The 23340-nt window shown below is 40.9% G+C and overlaps 1 protein-coding gene across 11 annotated transcripts; it reads left to right on the top strand.

Moving 5' to 3' along the window:
• Window positions 1-123: 123 nt before the first annotated feature.
• spire1a (spire-type actin nucleation factor 1a) lies at window positions 124-22622 on the top strand. Of its 11 annotated transcripts, none has more exons than XM_037474133.2 (20): window positions 124-740; window positions 3863-3894; window positions 10128-10412; window positions 12231-12356; window positions 13907-13987; window positions 14069-14233; window positions 14370-14456; window positions 15075-15204; window positions 15770-15811; window positions 16584-16631; window positions 16864-17021; window positions 17220-17289; window positions 17380-17519; window positions 18446-18469; window positions 18876-18905; window positions 19705-19842; window positions 19961-20031; window positions 20470-20497; window positions 20592-20755; window positions 20840-22622. In XM_037474133.2, the coding sequence occupies exons 1-20, from the start codon at window positions 395-397 to the stop codon at window positions 21096-21098; spliced, it is 2424 nt and encodes an 807-aa protein (XP_037330030.2). In that variant the 5' UTR covers window positions 124-394; the 3' UTR covers window positions 21099-22622. The 11 variants fall into 11 exon arrangements, with proteins under 11 accessions (XP_037330030.2, XP_062414356.1, XP_062414355.1 ...); XM_037474134.2 differs by having other exon boundaries at window positions 125-740; window positions 13907-13981; XM_062558372.1 differs by lacking the exon at window positions 18876-18905.
• Window positions 22623-23340: the final 718 nt, after the last annotated feature.

Consider the following 23340-nt stretch of genomic DNA (forward strand, 5'->3'; position numbering starts at 1 on the left):
ATTACATTTCCAGATTAAAATGTACCCTTTAACCTTTTACCTAAACTTTTGAGGGACTTTCGACCGCACATACCTGTTGGCGGAAGTTCTACGGCCTACAAATTGACGACTTCCGCTTTCAGTTTAAGACGATGGACAAGCGAGTCACGCGCGGTGTACTCGGCAGGCACTGAGACCACGCGGAACGTGCTGCGCTGTCAGTTAGCTGTCGCTCACGTTGAGCCGTTGATGCTCCTCGTTCTCACCGGAGAGAAAACAGCCGAGCTCAACCGCTGCGGGGCGGACAGACTCCGGGGGTTATACACGTTAATTAATTTCTCACGGTCGCTTTTTCCCCCTTCTTTCACCCCCCCCCCCCCATCTCTCTAAATGACGTGGGCATAATGAGGTGAGTATGGCTAAGCGACCGGGGACCGACGACGGGATGTTGACTTCGCCGACAATTCTCCGGGACTTCGCGTCCGGGCTGAGCTCCGGGGACCTGAACATGGACTGCGGCGACGGAGCCGCGGAGGTGTCCCTGGAAGACATCCTGAAGCTGTACAGCCAGCCGATTAACGAGGAGCAGGCCTGGGCTGTGTGTTACCAGTGCTGTCGGACTTTAGCGCAGAAACGCAGGAGAAAAAGCTCCAAGTCAGCCGTTGGTTCGGCAGTCGATTACCCGAGGAGAATTGAGGGACCTGGGGATGTGAGGATCGGGAGAGACGGCACCGTGAAGCTGCCCTTCGGAGATTGCACAGGTAATCCAAAACCAAGACCATCACATATACATCGGGATCCACTCAAACGCTCCGTCTGGGTTTGAGCCGCTGCGCAGCTGAAACGACAAAGACAAAACAGCCCTCTGTGACGCCTTGTTTTCCATCGCGTGTCTCGCAGGGCCAAACGAACGGAGCATCCCCACAAAGAGGCCGTTAGTGTGGCCGTCTGCTTCCAGCCATGTGGGGGGATTTGTTTACAGACGCTCGACGCGGTAATTAAAAAAAAATACATCACAGATCGCCGCATAGCTGCAGGGAATCAACGCGACAAAGAAAGCTGTGTCTAAATTATTAACAGACGGTCCCGTTCCTCACAACAAAATGTCTAATGTTTACACCATACACACGGTGGATGTTGTTGCTTCATTGAAGCGGCTGTGTTGACAGCGTTGGTCCAGAAACAAACAAAGCGAAGCCCAGAAACCCCCAAGCCGATGACTCACATTGCTGCTAAAAAAAACACTATTTGTGTTGTGACATTCGGGTTAAAAGCACAGATTGGTGAGAGATGCATGCACCCAAGGGTGATCTATTTTTAACACCAACTAAACACCTTTTTTTAGGACAATTTGATTAAATATAGCAGTGGACGATAACTTGCAAGCACATGAGCTGCACACTGAAAAACTGATTGGGAGCATCCACTTTTAATGGCTGTAGCTGATGAAGACCTATATGTCTGGCCTCGTGGGCAGAAACTGGCACATTATAGCAAATCATTCTAGACCGAATGACTTGAAGCCCACCGTATTTTTATATGGTCAAGCATACATAGCTTTATATTGAGGATTCAAGCCAGAACGACTCCAAACCCGGGGCTCAAATAAAAGTAAACGTCAGTTCAGGTGTGATGGCTTTTGAACTGCATTCCATGAATATGTGAAAGATCAAGTTGGTCGTGGGTAAGAGCAGGTGTCGCCATCAGCTCAGCAATGCTTTGAGCACTGAGGTTACATCCCATCTCTCCAGGGAACCTATTATCCCCATTTCCCCCCTGACCCCTCCATTCTCGCTCTCGCTCTCTCGCTCTCTCTCTCTCCCCCTTGCTTGCCAACCCTGCAGACCAGCTCTCCCTTATCTCGACATATTGAGCAAACTTCACACTCTCAGAGTAATCCAATTCTGCCGTTGCTTCATGAAGCTGTAAAAAATAGCCTAAACGGGATGATCCGACTTCATCAGTGTGACTGCCGATGAGTTTGGAGATTATTGGGGAGAATCCTTTCCTTCTCCTCTATCTGGTGGCTGGGTTATTTTGGGGCAGCTCTGCCCTGTCCTGATTCATATTAGGCCCGGTGATGAGAGAGACGTGAGAACTATTAAGCTTTCAGGAACTCTGCGTCCAGTTTCAGAGGGTTCTATGCCAGTGTAAAAAAATAAAAAAAGCATTGCTTATGCAATCCACATATGGCCTGTGCATGCGTCAGTGGCAAGGTGGCATCACTTGGCCAGCACCCAGACCACCAACACTTCACACCCCTTTCCTTATTGCTTGTATTAAGACTGTATATTTTTATGTTGCATAGAAAACAGAATTTGACGACTGAGCCATGCAGAGCCCCATTTAAGTATTTTTGGCTCACTTGATGAGAGATGTATACGCTACACTCCTGCTGCAGTCGGGTCAATTCACTGAGCATTGGGAGGAATATATTCTGTGCCAAGAGAAGGGCCTGTGATCCAAATAAGAGAGATGCTTGTTTACCCTGAAGAGTTCCATTGATTCACACCAGTAAAGAGCTTTTTCTTTTGCTGATTTGTTGCATTCAGTATTTTAACTGGAATGTAATTTATACAATACATTTGGTTAATTATGTCACTGAAGGGGTTTGAGTTTTATTTAAGGTCTTTATTTGGCTTTATGTGAAGCCCTCTTTTTCAGCTGTTACAGAGGTTGATATTTCACTGAATAGGATAGTCTGGGTGACACCGCACACTGCTCCAAATATGCCTCGCGGTGACTTAATCACTCCAGGAGAGACGAGGGCCGAGGCAAAGCGATCTCTCCTTGACTGGGACGAACAGAGGGCCCAGTGTTACTCAAATGACCGTTGGTGGATGACCCTTTATTTATTTTTCCTACCGTTTGTTGGCTATAATTCCTAGTGACCTAACTAGAACCGAGCTGAGAAACATGTATTTTCTGTCTCAAGCTCTGTTCAGGAAAAAAAGTAATCATATGCAGCCATACACTTCGGAGTAGTGCCATTTCGTTGGAAACGATTTAATCACTGGCTCCATTGATGGAATTTAAAAGGAAATGCAACTTCTAGTAGCATTCAGAGCGATGACGAATCTGGGCCAAGGTGTCTTATTTATCTGCACTGACCTAATTTCATAGTCTGAACAGGTGTCAAAGTCTGCACATCTATCTCCCTATTTGTACTTTCACCCCAGATGTTACTCTTACCAGCAGTAACCCTGTGTTTCAATCACTCTGATTAGCTGTCAGAAGTTGGCGTATGAAATTATTCAGTATGGGAATGACTTACTGTGCATACTTTTGAGCTCTTGAGACGTAGATACGGATGTTTTGGGAATGCAAGTTACGGAACAAGAGATCAGATTGTTTTTTGTTTTCTCTTGTCTTAAAAGGGAGAGAGAGAGAGAGTTTTCAGGTTTTTCTTGTCCTGTGACATGTTGTATTGTTTAAAAAAGGCCTAAAGTCTACATGGACGGTCACGATCAAGGTTGAGGTTCTTATTATTTGCTTTCTATTTTGAGAGAGGCTTTATTGGAAATGAAGAGATGGCACGGTCTTTCTCCAGAGTATGAGGGGACAATCCTGTCACCATATTCAGCAGCAGCATGTTTTGACACCGCAGTTTGCCTCGGGCAATCTGTGTGCAGTTACCGAATAGAAAACATAATGATTTATTCACAATAGTTTTGAAGCTCTCCCTACATTTAAATCTCCTCACAAGTTGAGTATTTTATGTCCTATAACACTGTGTGAGGTGTGTTTTCAGGATTTTTTAGATGTCCTACATAATTATACAGAACAGAACATAATAATAGAAATAATTCAGAAGGTGTGTGCACTATTCAGTATCTCAAGTGGTAATGAGTGTAATAACTCTTTCAATGTTCTGTCGTTACAGATAAATACCAGCCGGCTGCAACGTCACTAGAGGTGAGTTCCACATCCGTCTCCTTAATCACGCCATGTTCAGTTTCAGATAATTGTTCTTCTTTAAGCAAAAATCTTGTTTTGTTTTTTAAATGTTAAGAAATGTTATCTCCGTTATCAGTCTTGTTTTCACTCCCCATCTGTCATTCATCATTTAGTGATGACAAAACTAAATTTAGCAACTATTTTTACAGCTTTCCCACCACTGAATCTACTAGTGTGCAATTGCACCACAAGTAGGCTGGTGTTGCCACTGTGTTGCCAAATTGTTGACTTTGAGAAAAACATCTATGTGGAACCAATGCAAAGAGACATTGAAATAAACATTAACTGGTTATTGGTGCTGCTGACGAGTATTTCCTTGTGAGTTGGATATTTTCTCATCTGCAACTGGTCAAAATAGTCTTTGAGTGTCAATCAAAATGATGATGTAGAGCTGCTCCAGCAACATGCAATTAAATTGTTACTTGTCCAAATGTATCAACGAGCATTACACCCTTTCAGGTGTTTGTCCCAGCGGCGCAAATGCAATAGAGTGGGAGTGTCTTCTATGCGACGGGCCCCATCTACTTTGTCCAGTACTTGTTTGCTGCACTCTGATGCAGATGAGGACTTAAAAGAAGAGCATGACGTCTTCTCTTTTTGTTCATTAAATGCATTATACATTGATCTCCAAAACCACATGAAGAGACCGTGTGTCTAGTCTCTGTTTGGGTAAGCAAGGTGCACTGTGTTATCCCGGGAGAAGGCTCTCTCCAGTCTTTATGTACATAGATTAAGTGCACCGCGAATCTTCTGTCAAGTCGTAGCAGTCTGACCACCTTTCATGTTTGCCTTGCAGTTCTTGTGATCACAGGCTTTACACAGTTGGAAGTAGAATTCCTCTTACTCTGATGACCGTTCTGCCTCTTTCCTGATTCTTCTTATCTTATTCTTTATTTTGCTTGTTGATACTGAGTTACTTTTTGCAACCTTATATTTACTATGAATTAGCAGGGTGTGTTTGCCTTGTTGGTTTATTGGAAAAGTCAATGGAATCTTGCTTAATGGTCGTTTGTGCATGACTATCCCACAGAATCGACCACAAGGTAAAACATTGAGGACACACCTTGTTTTTTTGTTCTTGTTTATTTTTAGTCTCATGGATTGATAGCTTAAGCAAAGAGATAATAACGTGTCTGTCTCGTTTCGACTCAGTGGCCCAGTTGGTCCGTCCACCATTTTTGTGTTTACTGAAATTATTTGGATGCCATGAAAGTTTTCTTGCAATCTTCCCTTGAAGCTAAAACCTACACTATTTTGCTAATGACCAAATACAGACAGAACTAATGACATTGACTTTGGTCCAGAAATTCTCGTGTTAATTATCAGACTTGAGGTCCACACCTACTTTAGCAGGAACTACCACAGAAAGTGTTGTGAGACACGGCTTCATGTGTGTGTCTGTCTATGGACGGATGTTGTTAACCTGGCGAGATCACAAAGTCACAAAACGGTACTGATGTGGAGATCCATATGAGGCCTCGGTGTGAAGATGGTAGTGGGCTCGAGTTAAGACGGCTGGGAACATTTCAGAACAAGTGAAAAACACTCGCAATTTTTCACAACTGGAATTCTAAAATAAGCCGAGAAGGAACAGCCTTGAACTCCTTTTGGAAAAACCAACTTAATCAGGCCTTAATTATATTCTGACACATTCCATCACACAATTTGGTGAGATACTTCGATAGCTGTTTTGAAGAGGATTTTTGTCTGAAGCCTTGAAGAAAATTGAAGTCAACTAAAGAAAAATGCAATCCGTGCTTTCCTATTGGTGAACATTGTATGGGTTATCCTCGCTAAAAGCATGTGAACATAATTGTTATGAGCGTGATATCATTGATGTGATGAAAATAATTGAATGTTCTAAACATTAACTGTGACTATAAATTCACTTTGGCCTGACCCAATTTTCTAAAGTAAATGAACGTTTCAGAATGAGAGAGACTCACTGTGACCCTTTTTTTTTAATTGACGATGCTGGACCAAAGTGCATTGTCCCCCATGTTGTAGAGCCTGTTTTGGGAACCCCTTTTTAAAACTAGTATTACTCCTGCTCAATTGAAAATCTTTATGGCTTTTTCTAAACTATTTCTTTATATAAATAATTAATAATAATTTGTCTGACTGTTGCTCAATTTTGTGCCGAGGTCATGCAAAAAGTAAAGCTTTGGCTCTTGGATGCATTCTAGTAGTTGAAGACTAGGTAGTTAGCAAGTGCCGGTTAATGAAAGTAGTCTTAAGATTCATTTTCTCATTCTCCAAACTACTATGTACCCTTAATACTGTTCTTCACTCACAGACCTGTTCTTTTTGGGATCCACATTGAGTGTGTCATCATTCTCATTCATCCTCTTTCCACATGTTTGGAGGTTAGATGTATTTTGCAGTGGGATCAGATTCTGCACAGCAGTGCATATTTTTGCACTAAACTGTTCTGCCATCCGAGATGCAGCCGGTTGAACTGGGGCATCAAGTGTCACACTGCACATTTCTAAAGGAAAAAGCGTCATGTATTCACAATTACTGATTTTTTAGTAGAGTTTCTCAATATTCTTGATAATGAATTACTACAAGTTGGGCGATTATACTTGTGGGTCTGTTCAGTGTTCTGTTCAGACTTTTGAGTGCCTGGATGAACTGGCCCCCAGTTTGATCCCAGTATGCCTGACATTTACCAGTGACCTAATTGTTGTAGCCGGCTTTTATCCAAATAAATCAATAATTTGTATTCTCTTTTTCAGCTTCACTTAAAAGGGGATTTTAAGTGAAGCTGCCCCCTAGGGTTAAATTTCCGCCAAAACAGGGATGTTCACAGCTATCCCAAAACCACAGGAATGCAATTTATTGAGTTGTCGCAGTAGTTTTTGCATCAGGGTATTCTATTCATATACAAGGAAGAAGAAATCTATCTAATTTTCTTTGGGTCCAGTCAGCCCTCAGAAAAGACTTGAATCTCCACCTCAGTCAGTCAAGTTATCTGATCTCCTGTCACCAGTTTTTGTGTTTAGATACTTTTTATTTATTAATTTTTTCCTCTGCCAAAACCAAGTTTGCGTTTTATCGCTCACCTGTGGAGTATGACGTCATTTTATGTGAACCGGCTGATGAATATCTGTTGCACTCTAACCCATCTAATACATTTTACATGGATATTCCCTTCTGTATACAATATTCTTTAGTCTTTAGTATCCTATTTTTTCCCCCATAAAAGCTTGAGATGATGACACGTAATGTCTGTAATGGGTGTTTGATCCAGAGGGGCTTTTCCTGAATGCAAGTTGAACATAAAAGAGGTATTCAATGAATAGTGTTGCTTCAGACTGGAGGCAGCCGAGCGTATGCTCTTGCAGGGGAAGATCTCTAGCTTTAGCTCTGCTTATGTAACCGTCTGTTTTTTGTGATGGCTTTGCAAATGCTGGCGGCTGCTTAGCTGACTGTTTTGTGACCTCGGATGGTCTCGGTGTGGAAAGAATTGTCAGTTCTGTGGCTGTAGTCTGCAAGAACATAGTGTTAAGGGTTTTCATCAGTTTTTATGAAGCGCATGTGGCTAACCGTGACTTTTGGTACTAATCTTGTCTCGTAGACCTGCCCTAATCTGATGAATGTCAGTTGATCAGCTGAGTTTGATGTTGTAACCCTATTGAAAAGCTCAATGTAGTTGTATATATTTCTATACAAAAGTCTGTGTGCTGAGAGACACAGCAGCACATTAGCTGGACGTTTGCCTTTCTCCCGCGTTTATGTTAAAGAGCACCATTAGTGTTCCCACAAATGATTCTTTCTTTGCCCGTCTGCGTAGTGGTCGACTCACTGGTTTCTGCATCGTGGAAGCTCCGGTTGCACTGCTTGTTGAGCCAGTTTATACAAGGATGCGTATTATATTTTATATATGCCTATTTTTCAACCTAGTCTTGTTTTTAGGGTTGTTTTGTGTTTCATTTTGACTCGCATCAATTAAAATGGCAGTTTATCAAAGCTAGTTGGTTAATTTATTTAACTTTTTTTTTTTTCAAGCAACTGGTAAAGATGCCCAAAAAATAAAGTTTTAGCCTCTTCAGAGACAACATTTCTGTTCACAAGTTTCCAAATTGAAGCTGTTTGGCCCAAAATCTAATCAGATTTGTTTAATTATGTTCCCCTCTTTCTTTTGTTGTTGTTTTTCTTAACATCCGTGACCGCTTGACCCATTTTTAAGTGGAACTGCTGCACTTCATTTTGTTGACATATTTACAGGTCATGTTTTAGAGGAAAATGATGGGCACTAATAATAGGGATTTTTTTCATTTGACATCATAGTTGTTCGTTTAGCTACTTGTGCTTATTTGGAGTGAGTCAAAGTAAAGTCAAATTCTCTTCTTGTTTGTCATCAATCCTCAATATGTCTGAGAGTCTTGATGTGAAAAGGAGATTCTGAAGTTTAAAACAACCTGTTTTTGGAAATTTCAGAAATCATTTGAAAATGTAGGCAATTTCCTGTGCCTGAAACCCAGCAGTGGAACCAGATTAATGTTGAGTGTTTTTGGTTAATTATGTGAAACTGATATTTTCTGTGCTCTCCCGTTAAACCAGAGTTTATGCATGGAAAATGGATTCAAACAATTTACCCAAGCCTGGAAAGTATAGCAAATGCTCTTTAATTTGAAATCTAGAATAATGCAATTGCTCTAATTACACAAGAGGATTTTCCTCACTTGTTAGTTTACTATTCCTGGTCCAATGTAGATCTGTACGTCCCCGTGGACCAGGAATGGCCCTCTGCTGCTCCAGCCGTTCTTAACATCTCGCCCTCTCCAGCGCATGTTGTCGTACGGCTGGATTATAAAGTTACATAATGAGACACGAAGGACTAGGATATTTATTTTAGCCCTGGAACAGGATTATGAACTGCACACAGATGTTTGATAAACGATAACCGTAAAAGACCATGAAACAAATCTAAATAATTAGATTAAAAGTTTATTGTTAGAAAATTGGATTTTAAAAGTGCATAGCAATTTCATTTTGAAAATTCTCTTATTTTCACTGTTTAGAAAAAACAATATGAGATGAGAAATGGTGCATTAAAGGAAGATCAATGTCAAAAAACAAATCTATAGGAATATTCTTGGTGTGTTGAGTCAAACCCAAGGGTGTTGCTTTAGCGCTATTTGTCATGTTGGTTATGAAATGGTTTTCCTCTTGTTGCTGCTGTCAATTATCCCAAACATGCTCAGTCAACACCCTCCCCTTTTGTGAGCTACGCTTCACAGCCAAGTGCACCAGCCCCACCCACATCGGCACAGTCTGAAAAGGGAGGTGTCGAAATAAAACAATGCATCCTCATTCCTTTCCGGGATAAAACACACAGTGCAGTGATGACTCACAGCGCACCGTGCCTTTAGCTCATTTTATTACGTCTATAAAGCAAATTAAAAAATAGCTTTGAGAATACAGTACATTGTAGCAGGCAGTTTGTGTCCAAATATTGTGAAAACCTTGTACCGTGAGTCGGGTCAGTAACACTGACCCAAATCCCTTGTTTAAAGCTATATATGCTCAATTAAGGGAACCATAATACTCATCTAGAAACTAGGAAAGGGTAAGATACATCATATTTTCTTTCAGGATTACAGAATGGGATGTACCTGGGAACATTGGGAATTATTCCTTTTTATATCAAATTCAGTTCAAATGTACCTTCTTATTTCTAAGTTATAGAAATTTAAAATTGCAGCAAACAACTATTTATTTATATAGAGATATAGTGGCGTAACGTTGATTATGTGTGCGTTGGTATCGTAGCTTTGCTAAGATCTTCTACCTGTCCATGGGAGCACCGCTTTCACATGGCGGGTAGTTGGTTGCACTATTAGCAACGTTAGCATCAAGCGACCAATCGCTGTCAACATGTTTAGAGGCACTAAAAAAGCTCCCAATCTTCAGTCCTGAATGGAGTTAAAGATTCAAAGTTGTTTTTGACATATAATAGTTATTCTTTTTCTCTTTTGTATCTAGCTAAAGAGGAAATGAGGTGATATTGTGGCGACCATAGATGTCAGTCTTTATTATAATTCCCAATCCCCACTTTTTGTTTGTTTTCTGTCAAAAGCAAATCTTTTTTCTTTTTTCTTTTTTAGGTCTGTTAAATGGATTTTATGTTCCAGTACAGTAATGTAGTAATAGTAATGTACTGTCCTGTCCTATTTGTCCCACAGGTCATTGACTCATTGGGTATCATGATTTACAAAGCTTTGGACTATGGCCTCAAAGAAAACGAGGAGCGGGAACTCAGCCCTCCGTTGGAGCGCCTCATTGACCTGATGACAAACGCCGAAAAAAACCAGAGTGACCCCTGTCCTGACGAAGGCTACGAAGCCACAGAGGAGGAAGATGAGTGTGAGGAGGGAGAGGAAGGAGGAGAGGAGAAGGAAGAGGAGCCCGTCTCTGCCACCAACCCTGGCTCTGTCTCCAGCATTCGCAGCTATCAAGACCTCATCGCAGTAGGTTGCTGGATTCCATAACAACTCATGAAACCTTTATTTTTATTTTTCCTGTTAAAAGCTGGTGAAAGATACAAATACCTCAGAGATAAGTGCAGTGAGATGCAATTTCAACGCAAGTATCCTCACACTCTCCTAACATTTTGCGATTGTCATGCTGCAAAGGAACAGGCTGAAGAACAGACTCATGATCAAAGTCATATTATGCATATTAAATATACAGCTACCCCTTTTGCTTTGAATATTTCCCCTTTTCATGCCACTTTCATATTTGATCTTAGTAAAGCAGTGCATCCACATCATGGATCATGTCCCTAGTGGGCACAGTCATGCTGAAAACCAGCAGCTTGTGAATATAAGACCGGCAATTACAGCTGTGTAATCCTGCTGGTATTCAGGGGCATAGGTCTAGAAACTTTCACAGTCCGTTCTATATAATGAACCCGGTGTGTAACATGTCCACCATGTCTGTTTGCTGCTGTTGTGTGTCTTTCCTTGCCTGACTCCTAATTCCTCCAACAATCATTCTCTTGGTTGTAAACTGCCATATGGCGGTATGACGTAGCTGGAGTAGATTACCGCACATTCCTGACCGACGGCGTTCCTTCACTCTGCTCTCGGCTGCTCTGTCAGAGGGCGGTTGGATTGATGAGGGCACGGCAAAAGATTGAGGTTAATGAAATAGGACAGGACTCGCTTGAGAAACCTCCCACTAACATGGAAATGGCGAGACTTTGAATTTGCTGAGTGGCTTGTACTCGTTCCCAGGAGTGGCTCTTCAATAAAACATTGAATGTCCAAACCATGACAGTCTGTTCAAATATCTAAAGAGTGTTTAGCGAACCTACAATTGTCTTTGCTACACATGAGGTGTGCCTGACACAAATCATTCATTTTAGCATAAACTGTAAAAACAACCGATGCATCTGTAGTTGAAGCAGAGACTCCCTGCTCAGCTGTGTGAATTTCCCTTCAATTACCGAGACAGAAGACCGTCCGACATTCCTGTGGCGAGCCACGCCCTGCGTGAGAATATTAAAACATGTCGCTCGTCTGGTTTCCTTCTTTTGCGGAACTGGAGATAATTCGACAGCGGCGACATTGCTCTGCCAGATGGCCTTTATCATCCTTATAATCGCTGGAAAATGCCGTGAGGGTCAGAAATGTAAATGACGCTTGGTTGATACTAGTCAGCCAATGTACCGAGAACTGGCAGAACCGGTTCAGTTTGTCTGTAGACATAACTTTTGGTCCTGATGGAAGTATTATTATCGTGCTGTGTTGGGATCCGTAGGGGCATGTATGCTTTATGGCTAGTGTGAAACTAAATGATTGACTATCATTAGAATGATTAATAATCATCACTAAGATGATAATTCACAAAATATTTTTGATCAAAACGTTTACTGATACCTGCAAAACTAAACATTCCCATCAGCATCTGCTGTTATTTGTTTAGTGCTAATCAGCTGTTGCTAGCATGCTTGAACGCTAAGAGATGTAAAACATGTGTTCTGTACACTTAACTCAAAATGTCGGTGATAAAACCAATTCCTTTGCATTACCTATATGAGATCGTCAAAAATATTACGTTACATGTCATTTAGCTGATGCTTTAATATCCAAAGCGACTTACAATAAGTGCTCAGTTGTAGGTGCATATATATATATATATATATATATATATTAATCTTGCGTAATATCTTTCTCCCTCTATAATTCAATATATTTTATATCCCAATTTCACAAAATGCCTCTCACAGGGGTTTGAAGTACCTCCTGAATATAACCCAATACCTTTCATTCTCTCCACTAAAGCTATGTTCTTCCCACCTGCCCAACTCATCTGACGCCTCGAGTCATTACCAGGCTGTGTGTCGGGCTCTTTATGCTGAGACCAGAGAACTAAAAACCTTTCTGGAGAAGATCAAGAATGCCAAAGAGGTAAGCGAACAATGGTGTGTGTGTGTGTGATTTTCAGAGAATTAATACATCATGGTGATGGTTACAGGTGTCATTGTTTGTCTATTTGGCAAGGCTTAACTGTTTATGGACATAGTATGACTTGCTGTTTTTGGCATTTATTTCATTCATGTAATTCTGTACTAGAGTATTCATGATGGACTAATTTGATCTGCAGGATTCTCTATACAGCTGCTCAGAGATGGCGTGTTTCAGACTATTTACCAACTGTCTATCAAGATGTGCTGAAATTTGTTCCTTTTAATTTCAGTCATAAATCATCGTCATTCAATGCAGTCAGCACGGGAAAAATGGACAAATGCAATACGGAAAAGCTCATTAGCAGCTTGAGAAGGCGCAGATATTATAGGCCATATCATTGGTCTCATTTCAGCAAAGAATGTTATCACACTTTGGTTAAGCAATTTACATTTGAATGGATAACCATTTTCATAAAAATGTAGTGAAGAGCTCGTGGGTGAAAACATTTGCCCTCGTCTTTTAAAAAAAACTTGAAGGTAATCATAGTACAACTTTGTTTCCATTGAAACAAGATCTAGCCACGTGACTTTTCTCCACAGCCAGACAGAGTAGCTTTGCCTCAAACTGTGTCCTGGCTTTGTCTTCTGCATGAGGTATTCGTCATGCAAACAACCTTATGTAATATATGATTACAGAATCAAGTTTAACCTTGTTACATGTAAGAAGCTTACAGGAGGGGACCCCCATTGCTACGAGGGCAGCTTTGCCCTCCCTGTTGCACTCAATGTCCCTGGATACACTAATCTGTAACCATACACCATCGCACATGCTTACAAATTAGCAGGCTAGTCAATGAGTCTCTCTTTTAGTTCCTCTCACTGTTGTCTTCTCTGCCCATCTGGAAATGAACCAAAGCTGTTTTCTGCTGTGAAAGGTGTTGGTGAGCTACAGGTCGTTGTCATGGTATAGAAGAGGGTTTAAAAAGGTTAGACGTAGGAAGAATGAGGGTGTTTCAGTAAACCCAGGTGTGGATGAAAAGATGTGTGGGGCTTTTCTTTTTTTGGGGGGCTTCTCTGTCTTTAATCTGAAAATGATATTCTATTTATAGATCTTTACAGCACCCTGTAATATGCCAAAATGAGGGCAGCAACTTTGTCATGACTTAGTGCAAAGTCATGACTTCAGTTACCTCAAATAGTACGGCAGCATAATGACTGTTTACAATATCTACACTTGTGATATGTGGCAGACAACAAGGCGAGCGCTCCTTTGCATTGCCCTGTTTGACATTTAATCTGCTCACCCAGAACTTTCAACTAGTTGGACTCTGCAGGGATGTTTTCTATTTTTCTCCTCTGGTACACCTTCAATATGCGAATGAGACTATAGAAGCAATATAGAATTGCTTATGTGAAACAACATAAATTCACGAATTAACAAGACTTTGACAATATGGGCATCTTGCCAGTGACCGTGGCTTGATTTCAGCCATTGCTCAGCCAAACCTTTTAATGATTTTTGTTCTGCTTTTGATGTCTTTTCTTGGCTAGAACCTTCGGAAAATGGAAGGTGGGACTCGAGAGCAACCCATCCAAGACCTCGATGAGCTGCAAAATGCAGATTGGGTAAAAGTCAGGGTCTTTTCTAACTCTCAATCACATCATTTACGGACTGCCGTAATTATTATGACATTTTTTATTTTTTGTCACCAGGCACGATTCTGGGTGCAGGTGATGCGTGATCTACGAGATGGTGTTAAATTAAAGAAGGTTCAGGAGCGGCAGTACAACCCATTAGCCATTGAATACCAGCTCACGCCGTACGAAATGCTGATGGACGATATCCGCTCCAAACGCTATAAGCTGCGGAAAGTCATGGTAAGTATTTCAATGAAACCCTTTTTTTGTGTTTACAAACGGGTTAAATTTCTCTGCAGGTTTAACTGTCCAGTGCAAGTATTAAAAAAAAAAAACATCAACAAAACCCTCATCAAATTTAACGATGTCATTTCAGGTCAAAGGAGACATCCCACCAAGGTTAAAGAAGAGTGCTCATGACATCATTCTTGAATTCATCAGGTCAAGACCCCCTCTCAACCCCGTGAGTAGAACATAGTGACAGAAATCTACAAAGTAACCTTACTGTTTTATTTTTTACCATAATCATTAAACAATATAAGATGTTTTTCCACTATTAAGTTCATCAACATTTAGAGAGGGACTCCTGTGAAAATTTAAAAAATATATTTAAGCTAGTTTGGCAAACAACTCTGTTTTACTTGCACACTGGCATTCACAGAACATGCAAAATGACAGGGTGTGGATCATGGGAACATAGTTTCTCATCCGCATCCATAATCACATTGTGGTATTTTCAACAATAACAAAGGTTAAACTTACACTAATGGAAGAGTTTGATGACTGAATGCAGAGCAATCTCAATTTGGGGTAACCAGGGGTACATGCTCATTTTTATTGATTTTATTTATTATAATTTTAAATAATAATGTCATGTATAATTACTAAAGTTGGGTAAATAATTTGATAAACCACGATTCCTATCATCAATGCAACCATAAACTGCTGAAAACTCTCAAATGCTATTTTATTTTTGCTGGTTAGGGAGTTATTTGCTGAGAAAAAAAAAAGATTGAAAATAGTTTTGAAAACAGTCCCTCTTTTGCCGGGTACTCACTCCGTGTGGTGGTTGTCCTGACAGGTTGCAGCCCGCAAACTGAAACCCCACCCGGTCCGACCGCGGAGCCTCCACGAGCGACTGCTAGAGGGCATCAAAGCTGAAAGAAAACTCAGGCCGGTTTCACCGGACATGATCCGCAGAAACCGCCTCGGTAGGCCGCCAATAATTGCACATCTAGATATTCTAATGGTTTTTCTGAATTCAGTGTTGACAACAAGGGTCGCTTTGACCACAGCAGTGAGCCTTGAGCTCACAAACATCTGCTTACCGAGAGGGGAACTCTCGAGCCTTGAAAGTTCTTTGTGTTTGGAAAATACAAATCCTGTATGTAAGGATGCTCTTTGATGTTAGTTTTGTAAAAGCAAGCAGTGCACGGAGGTAGATGATCCTTTGGGTATGCAGCACTTATAATTAGCCAATTGGATAATATGATCCAAAACCATTTAAGGCTTTAATCAGATAGAAACAGCAAATATTTTGTCAGTCCGTACGGTTCAGCGCTTCTATGTTGTTAACGCAAGACTCCATTTGTAACGGTATTTAGGAAGGTAGTGTGTAGCAGTGCTTACACAATAATGCATATGGGAAGCTGTAAAAGTTGTTCCTAAACATAACATTTGTAATCTAAGACAATATGTGATGACTTAAACTCTCATGGATCTCTCTTCCCCCCATTTGCTTCCATTTCCTTAATTTCAAACCTGGGCATATCTCAGTCATGCGACCTCTTAGCATGTCTTACAGCTTTGACTCATCAGGTAAAGTTTCATGTCATCTTTTGTGTTCCTATTGTTGCACCCTGTGTTTCTTTTAGGGTTAGTCCCTGCTTCTCTTTTATTTAAACACACACACTCCTTTTATTGTTTTGTGCTTGTGCTGTACAGGTGTGTGTGTGTGTGTGTGTGTGTATGACACACTACAGTCGCCTATATTGTAGCTTTACGAAAACTTAACGTCAAACTGTGAAATGGTCACCATGCTCCTTGATGTGAGGTAGAAAAAAAAAAGGCGTAATCTATTTTTAGTCCCGTTGTAATTTCTGTTGACAGAGGGCCTTGGATATGGTAGTTCCTCACAGGGGACTGTCTATGGTCTAGGTGATGAAGGATAGTCACTGAGACGGACCCAGCGGGGAGAGAGGGGGGGGGGATTACAGATCATCACTCTGCCCTGCTTGTCACCCTAATCCACCCTCACTGACAGATATGACAAATTCTATAATGCTGTTGAAAAGTTGAACGGCAGATGACCGTCCAACAATGTGTCACTGCAGTGTCACAGAATGACCATAATCCAGATGGATGTATGGGAGTAACCTTTAGCACTGTGGCTGCACTCCTCGTCGTTCTCTGCTCCCCCTTCACTTACCTCTCCCTCTGTGCTTCCCACAACACACACGGCATCTCTTCAATTAACACCTGACAAATGCTTGTACCACAGTCCTCCCTGTGGTACAATGATGGTTTCGGAATGAAAAATAGGAATATAAGTGGTCCTGCTCATGGTTGTATTCCCATGACTCCTTTGCAGGTGCAGGGAAAAGCATCAGCACTCCTCAGGAATTATTTCGCAGCTCAGGTAAATAAGAGCTTGTGTCAGTGGTGTGATTTAAAAAAAAAAAAATGATTGAAGAAAACATCAATCAAAGCAATATAAGCATGCAGTAGGAGATTATCTTGGTCATCATCTTCTTGGTCATCTTGGTCAAAACAATAGTGGCATGATGGCCGGCTGTTACGTGAGGGGGATGATTCATAAGAGTTTACTGTTCACTTGGGACAGCAGTTAAATTGTTTCTTTTCACCCACAGACACCCCTGATGCACTCAGGAAATTGGCTGTCAGCACCCAGTTTCTGGACAGTAGCTCCCTGCTGGAACCCAATCAAGACTCCGCCCAGCAACTTAGCCAGAGGAAGAGGGTGCTCAAAGCACCCACACTGGCTGAGTTGGACGGCTCAGAATCTGACGTAAGATGTCTCACTCCTATTATCTGTTCTAATAAAACAATCATCACCTACTGAATTGGATTTCAATTAAGTGTCTTGAAAAATATTGATAGTATCCATGTTTCTACAAGAACAGATTAAAAAACTAAATTGACAAAAATAATTGAAAGATCTCTGTATCACGTGTCACTAATTGTAATGTAATCTTTTGGTTGACAGGAGGACACCACACAGAGCAGCTCCAGTATGTCCACATCTTTGTCCCCAGTGTCTGTCGGAGAGAAGAAGGGTAAACCCCTACCTGCAACATAATAGAATATATTACGTTCTGTCTGAATTGTTGTCATAATCCATTTTTTTTTTTGTCCCATGTGTCCAGTTCCTCCAAAGTTGCGGCCTGTGTCTGCAACCCCACATTCAAACGAGCGTCGGTCTCCACCGAGGCGGCACTCAATCGAGAAGGAGACCCCCACAAATGTCCGCCCTTTTGTACCTCCTTCCAGACAGACCAAGTCTTTGGTATGTAAATTCTAGCAGTTTCCTCCGTTTGATTAACCTTTACAGCCTCAAGACTCAAAAGTAGAGGACGGAGCTTGCAATATCCACAGATTGTGTGCATAATTAAATGAACACTTAAATCAGGTTGTTAATCTAAGATGGTCAATTATATTCCTTATTGGTAGTACTAAGACTATTCTCTTATCAGTCAAAAAATATTATAACTCAAGGAGATTCTACTGAATGAGTATAAAGTGCAGCCATAATATATTTTAATTGTCAGTAGAACAACAACTTATTAACACTACTATTCGAACGGACTCTAAATCCACAAACACTGGGTACGACACAATATATCTGTTGAATTTACTCCCGTCCTGTGACCGGTCATTCGTCTCCCATGAGGTCACTGGTTCTCTGAGTAACTCCGGACCGGTCGTGTGATTCCAGTGAGGTTGATGAATATAATTGAAAAACACAAGACAGGCCGCTGTATGAAAGGAATTCAGAAGAAATTGGTTCATTCACACCACTTTGTTAGTTCAAATTGCAGACCCCTTGTGCCAGACCAAGGGCCCTGGTTTAAACCACCAACAGAAAGAAGCGTATAAAGCCCTGTGTGAGACGGCTCTTAAAATAAATAAATAAACTTTTTTGGGGGGACATTGAGGTATCAAAAGCCGCTCAATTAGTTCTCCTACTCAACAATTAAATGATAAAAATAAAACTCTTTTCATAACCTGAAGCCATGTTTATTTACCTTTTTTTAAATTCCAGAACATATTTTGCCTTTCACATAAGGGTTGTTTTTATCTAGTAGATTTAAGACAGGAAGATTTTTGTTGCATTTTCCCCTCTTTCTCTGGTTGCCATTCTATACAATCAAAATGTTTCTCGCATACCAAAGACTTACTTTCCATCATTTCCTGTTTCATATAATGCTGCAGATGATGGCGGATCCCAGGGCAAAGGTAACCTGGTAACCTTCTATACATCTGTCCATCACCATCAACAGAGTTTTAGAGTTTATTTTTGATGTGCATTAGTCCCATTCTCGTCAACAAGATATCTCCGCAATGTCTGGAGGAAAATTCTACAAAAGTGACAAACATCCATTCGGACTCGAGGGTGAACTGATTTAATTTTGCCGGTCTTTCCAGGGCCACTTGTTATATGAAGATGTAGGTCTGCATCAGACCTAGTAACCGGTAGTGATTCTGTAGTCATCAGTTATGAATGCTGCCATTTCATTGAACTCTTCTCATATCATCTAATCAATTAAAGTTCAAGTGTTGAATTTTATTAAGCCTAGTTGAAGCTTGTGGAATATAAGGTCCCACCTGTTTAAATGTCCTGTTCCCTCTCTCTGCTGGTCAGGTTGAAGCCGCCAGCGGTGCTCAGGGCCCGGTATGTCACTGCTATTGCATATCTTCAAAGGCACATAACCCTGTTTGGAGAACTATGTGGGAATTTCAATAGACTGGTTTTAGATGAACGGGACCTGGGTTTAGATGAACAGGACTTTTCTATCCTGACCGTTTGTGTGAATGGGAGATTTGCAGCATTCTGAAAACGTCTCTGAGAAGGGTTAAAAAAAGTGCTGATGAGAAACAACCAGGGAATATTTACAACGGAGTCTCACGATTTCTAATCCAAGCCAACTGGAGGAGTAGCATTAAATGATTGGTGAAGAGCTTCCCTGAGCTATAACTTTGACATTGGCTCTGTGTTAAGGTGTTCAATAGAGGAATAGGCTACCAGCTATGCCACAAATCTCCAGGCTACTGCAGCATGCACCCTGATGGGGATCCACTAGCAAATTGGAAGCCTGACAATGGCTACAAAACAGTCATGTAAAGTCAAAAATAAACTCAGTGTTTCAAAAGAGAAACCTGCCACAATGAGCTAGATGTCCAGCTTGGAAAAATAATTTAAGCAAGTAAATTGATTGCGAAAGCTGTGGACCACCAGCATGACGTGCATCTTACATCACCAGCGTGCTGTGCATTTTCCGTCCATTGTCAGTGTCATATCGGTAGAAGCTTAATTTGGGGTTCACAGAGAACATATAAGATCAGTGTAGCCACCTTCACCCTGGCATCGCATGTCTTTGGTTTGCAATGGGTGTCTCACTGGCAGCAGGTTCCGTTGATCTGCATACGTACAGGTAGTTTGCTGGGGTTCATTATGTGTCTGTTTGCTACAGGAGGAGTTCTGCTACCCAGCGGAGTGTCTGGCTCTGACGGTGGAGGAGGTGATGCACATCAGGCAGGTTCTGGTCAAGGCAGAACTGGAGAAGTTTCAGCAGTACAAAGAAATCTACACTGCCCTCAAGAAAGGAAAGGTAAACACCACATCTAGTAGTTTCATTCTCACAGCGAATGAAACATTTTCTTCAGTCATTCAAATACGACAAATGCCATGTACCTCATACGTTCTACACCCCACACTTGCCTTTCTAGGTTTGCTTTTCCTGTCGGACCAAAAGGTTCTCTCTCTTTACCTGGTCCTACACCTGCCAGTTCTGCAAAAGGTAAACTCAATCAATATTACCAGTACTACACAACTGAAAGGGGAACTCCAAGTCTGTTTACTCGCATTGAGGAGTGTGACTTGGCTTTGATGTATTTTTGCAATGTCCCCTGTGAATTATGATTTAAAAAATCAGACAAAAATGAATCTTGTCAGGCGTTAGGAGTGCTACTGTTTATAGCAAATCAAGCTTTTTGTGGTTCCTGAGGGACGTTTGGAAAACAAAAAACAATTTGGGGGTGTGGAGTTATAAAAGTGAGGTTCATAGAACCCTTTATTTAGCCTGCTTCTCACCTCTGCTTTAGGCCACAGACTGAAAGGTACACTAGAATGTTTGGAATAAAAAGATCTGGTTTAAAAGGAGAAAGTAAATCTGTCAAGTGCTGTTTTTAAAGATTCAGTTCATGTTCAACATAAGGCTCATTTGTGTCTTCTCCAGGCCTGTGTGTTCCCCGTGCTCTAGAAAGGTACGTGGCTGTTGATTTAAATTAAACACATTTCTTCCCCCTCATTAAACTACATTTAAAGAAAATCTATATGTATTTTCCTTTTTTTCCTCAGATGCGGCTGCCATCAAAGCCCTACTCCACCCTTCCCATCTATGCTCTGGGCCCGAGTGCTATGGCTAAAGAAGAGGCAAGTGGAGCGTCTGGCCCTGCTGTACCAGAGAAGCACCCATTTGGGTCGGCACACAGTCGAAGTAGCCTACGCAGAAGTGTTCGCAGGTACGTTGCTGTAGAACTCTCATCTCTTTTCACATACTGAGGAAATGTCAAACTTTACAAGTCATTATACGTTTCTGTCCTCAGGTTGTCAAAGCACAGCAGCAACGATGGGCAGTCACTGGATGAGCCTGAGCTGCCCAAGGAGCTAACCGAGGACTGGGTCACCATGGAGATCTGTGTAGACTGCAAAAAGTTCATTACAGAAATCATCACCTCCAGCAAGCGCAGCCTGTGCGTGGCCACCAAACGTGCCCGTCTCAATCGCAAAACCCAATCCTTCTACATGTCGTCGTCCACCTCTGTCAACTTCAGGCCCTCTGAGCGCAGCATCAATGAGGTGTAGGGGGTGGGACTGCCCTTTGCACTTTCTTAATGCCTTTCTTAGAGCCAAGTCGTCTACTGACAAAAAAACAACCCAACCCCCTCAATGATGCCCGTCCCTCTCACCCCAAAGTTAAAGGTTCTTGTACCTTACCCTGTCTCAGGAAAAGTTGGCAGGCTATGATTGGTCATGACTGGTCATGACTGTATGGTAGCTGCCAGTTAACAAAGGAGAGCCATAAATCTATTAAAGTCAGTCAAATCGTTTAGATGCTAATGTTGCTATTGTGAACGAGGTAAGAGAATGTATATATTTGACATAAAAACGAATCAAAATGCCAAAAGCTGCAGATTTGATAGGTCATCGTCGGCCCCTCCCAAATCTTGGTTTTGCGTATATTTTCAAGTTCGTGTTTACTTCTAGCACTCAGGATTAGCAACAGATTGTCTTTTGACAGAAATAAACACCGTATATCTTCCTGTTGGGGTAAACCCTGCCACTCAACTCCCCTGCCCTCCACTCTTTTGCTTCCAATAACAATTATGCTAAATGTAACATCATTCATTTAAAAGTAAGTTTAAATGCATAATTACTGCTTTCTCATGTTGTGGGAATGACATTTGGGGGCAAGATTAGTCAGTTATTTTTCTTGGGTGGTTTTAGCTAGTAATTTTAATGTCAATTCAATTCTGTGCCTGGTGCCAAAATGTAATGTCTTTGAATGCTTTTGTAGTTATGGACCTCTTGTACATACGTGTGTTATAAGCTCAATGGGGCTATTTTTAGGGTTAATCCAAAGTTTTGACTCTACCCCTTTCCATTTTCCACGCTGGGCAACAGAAGCACAGAAATGTAAGGATATGAATGTGTACATGCTGTAAATCTTAATTGTTTTAAATTTAATATAAAATATGTATAGTTTTATCATGTCACACGATTTCTGCCTCTTGAGTGTCTTCTGTTGAAATTATTTTCTGACAACTTTATTGTTATTATTACCGTATGTTTGTCCATCTGATATTTTATTTTATTTCTATTGTATAGTTTATAAACTCCTCAGTGTTAAAATACTCTTCTAAATCGCACTTTTATTGGAACCAATTATTGTTATATTTATGTTTCGTATAATTAATACAAATTATTAATATTTTCCTTTTCAAATCGTGGGGGAGTCCATAATGCCATTTCTTAGTTCTTCATGAATGAATGAAAAAGTGAGAATGGCTAAGGGTTGTTTATGAGATGGACTAACGGCTAAAAACAGAGCACTCCATTTATTGAATGTAGGCAACTTTGTTACGGTCATTGAATATTCGTAATGAATGTGTTACCCCTTTCAAAATACTTTCTACACAAACATTTGTTCATATAGTATGTTTTGCAATTCTCAAATTCGTAAAAAGCCTAACCAGCCTGTTCAATAATGATGCCATGTTTCATAAATCCATACATCTGTTTTATTTTCACCTCTAAGGAATGTATGCATGTTGTACTGTGATCTGTTTCTTTTATCAAAGAAATTATAATAAAACATCATCATTCATACTTTGGCTCAGTGATCCCATCCAATGACATAATTAAAACATTTACTTTCACAAATGTGCGGTACTCTGTCCGACAGCAGAGGGCGATACCACAACAATGACAATAATCTATGTTGGGTTCATCCTCCTGTGGTCTCGGTGACATCACGTGACAGAAGGTGTGTATTACAAGCATTTAATGTTTTTTTCTTCTTTTTTTTTCATATACTTAGAATTGATGCATTCAATTATGCAAAATGAAGGGAGCGAATAATATGTAAACACTTATCTGCGCAGCCTGGAGGCGTTGCAGCTCTACTGCATCTCAAATCTGCTATTAAACAATCTGCTCTGTGTTTCATCTAGCTTTGTAGAAGTGGCATTAGGAGGTTACGATGGGATTGATAGTTGTTCAGCACACACAAAACCCTGTAAAGCGTGTATTTATTTTACCAATAACATGATGGGTTTTACAGAAAGAGACAATGGCCTCACTTTATATTTCTATGCAGGCGTTTTACAAAAACCTGTTTTGAGGCTCCACAAGTATTGGTTTCTTTCAAAGGAGACAACAATCAGATTTCATACTTATTGAGATCTTGGAACCAAATGTGTCTCAAAAGAATTGTTGAAAAAATGGTAATTGGATGTTACTGATGATTTCAGGTTATGGTTTACATTAATTTATTTTCCCCTCTGGATACACAATAGTAAACAATATAGTGGATATTCTGATTAAG

The sequence above is a fragment of the Pungitius pungitius genome, chromosome 17, assembly GCF_949316345.1.
Source record: "Pungitius pungitius chromosome 17, fPunPun2.1, whole genome shotgun sequence".
Classification (NCBI taxonomy): domain Eukaryota; kingdom Metazoa; phylum Chordata; class Actinopteri; order Perciformes; family Gasterosteidae; genus Pungitius; species Pungitius pungitius.

Bases quoted from the DNA above. Each gene is read 5' to 3' on its own strand.
- spire1a (XM_037474133.2), top strand. From the start codon at position 395: ATGGCTAAGCGACCGGGGACCGACGACGGGATGTTGACTTCGCCGACA. The intron at 12,357-13,906 runs GTAAGCGAACAA...TTTCTTGGCTAG, and splicing joins AGATCAAGAATGCCAAAGAG to AACCTTCGGAAAATGGAAGG. The intron at 19,843-19,960 runs GTAAACACCACA...TTGCCTTTCTAG, and splicing joins CTGCCCTCAAGAAAGGAAAG to GTTTGCTTTTCCTGTCGGAC.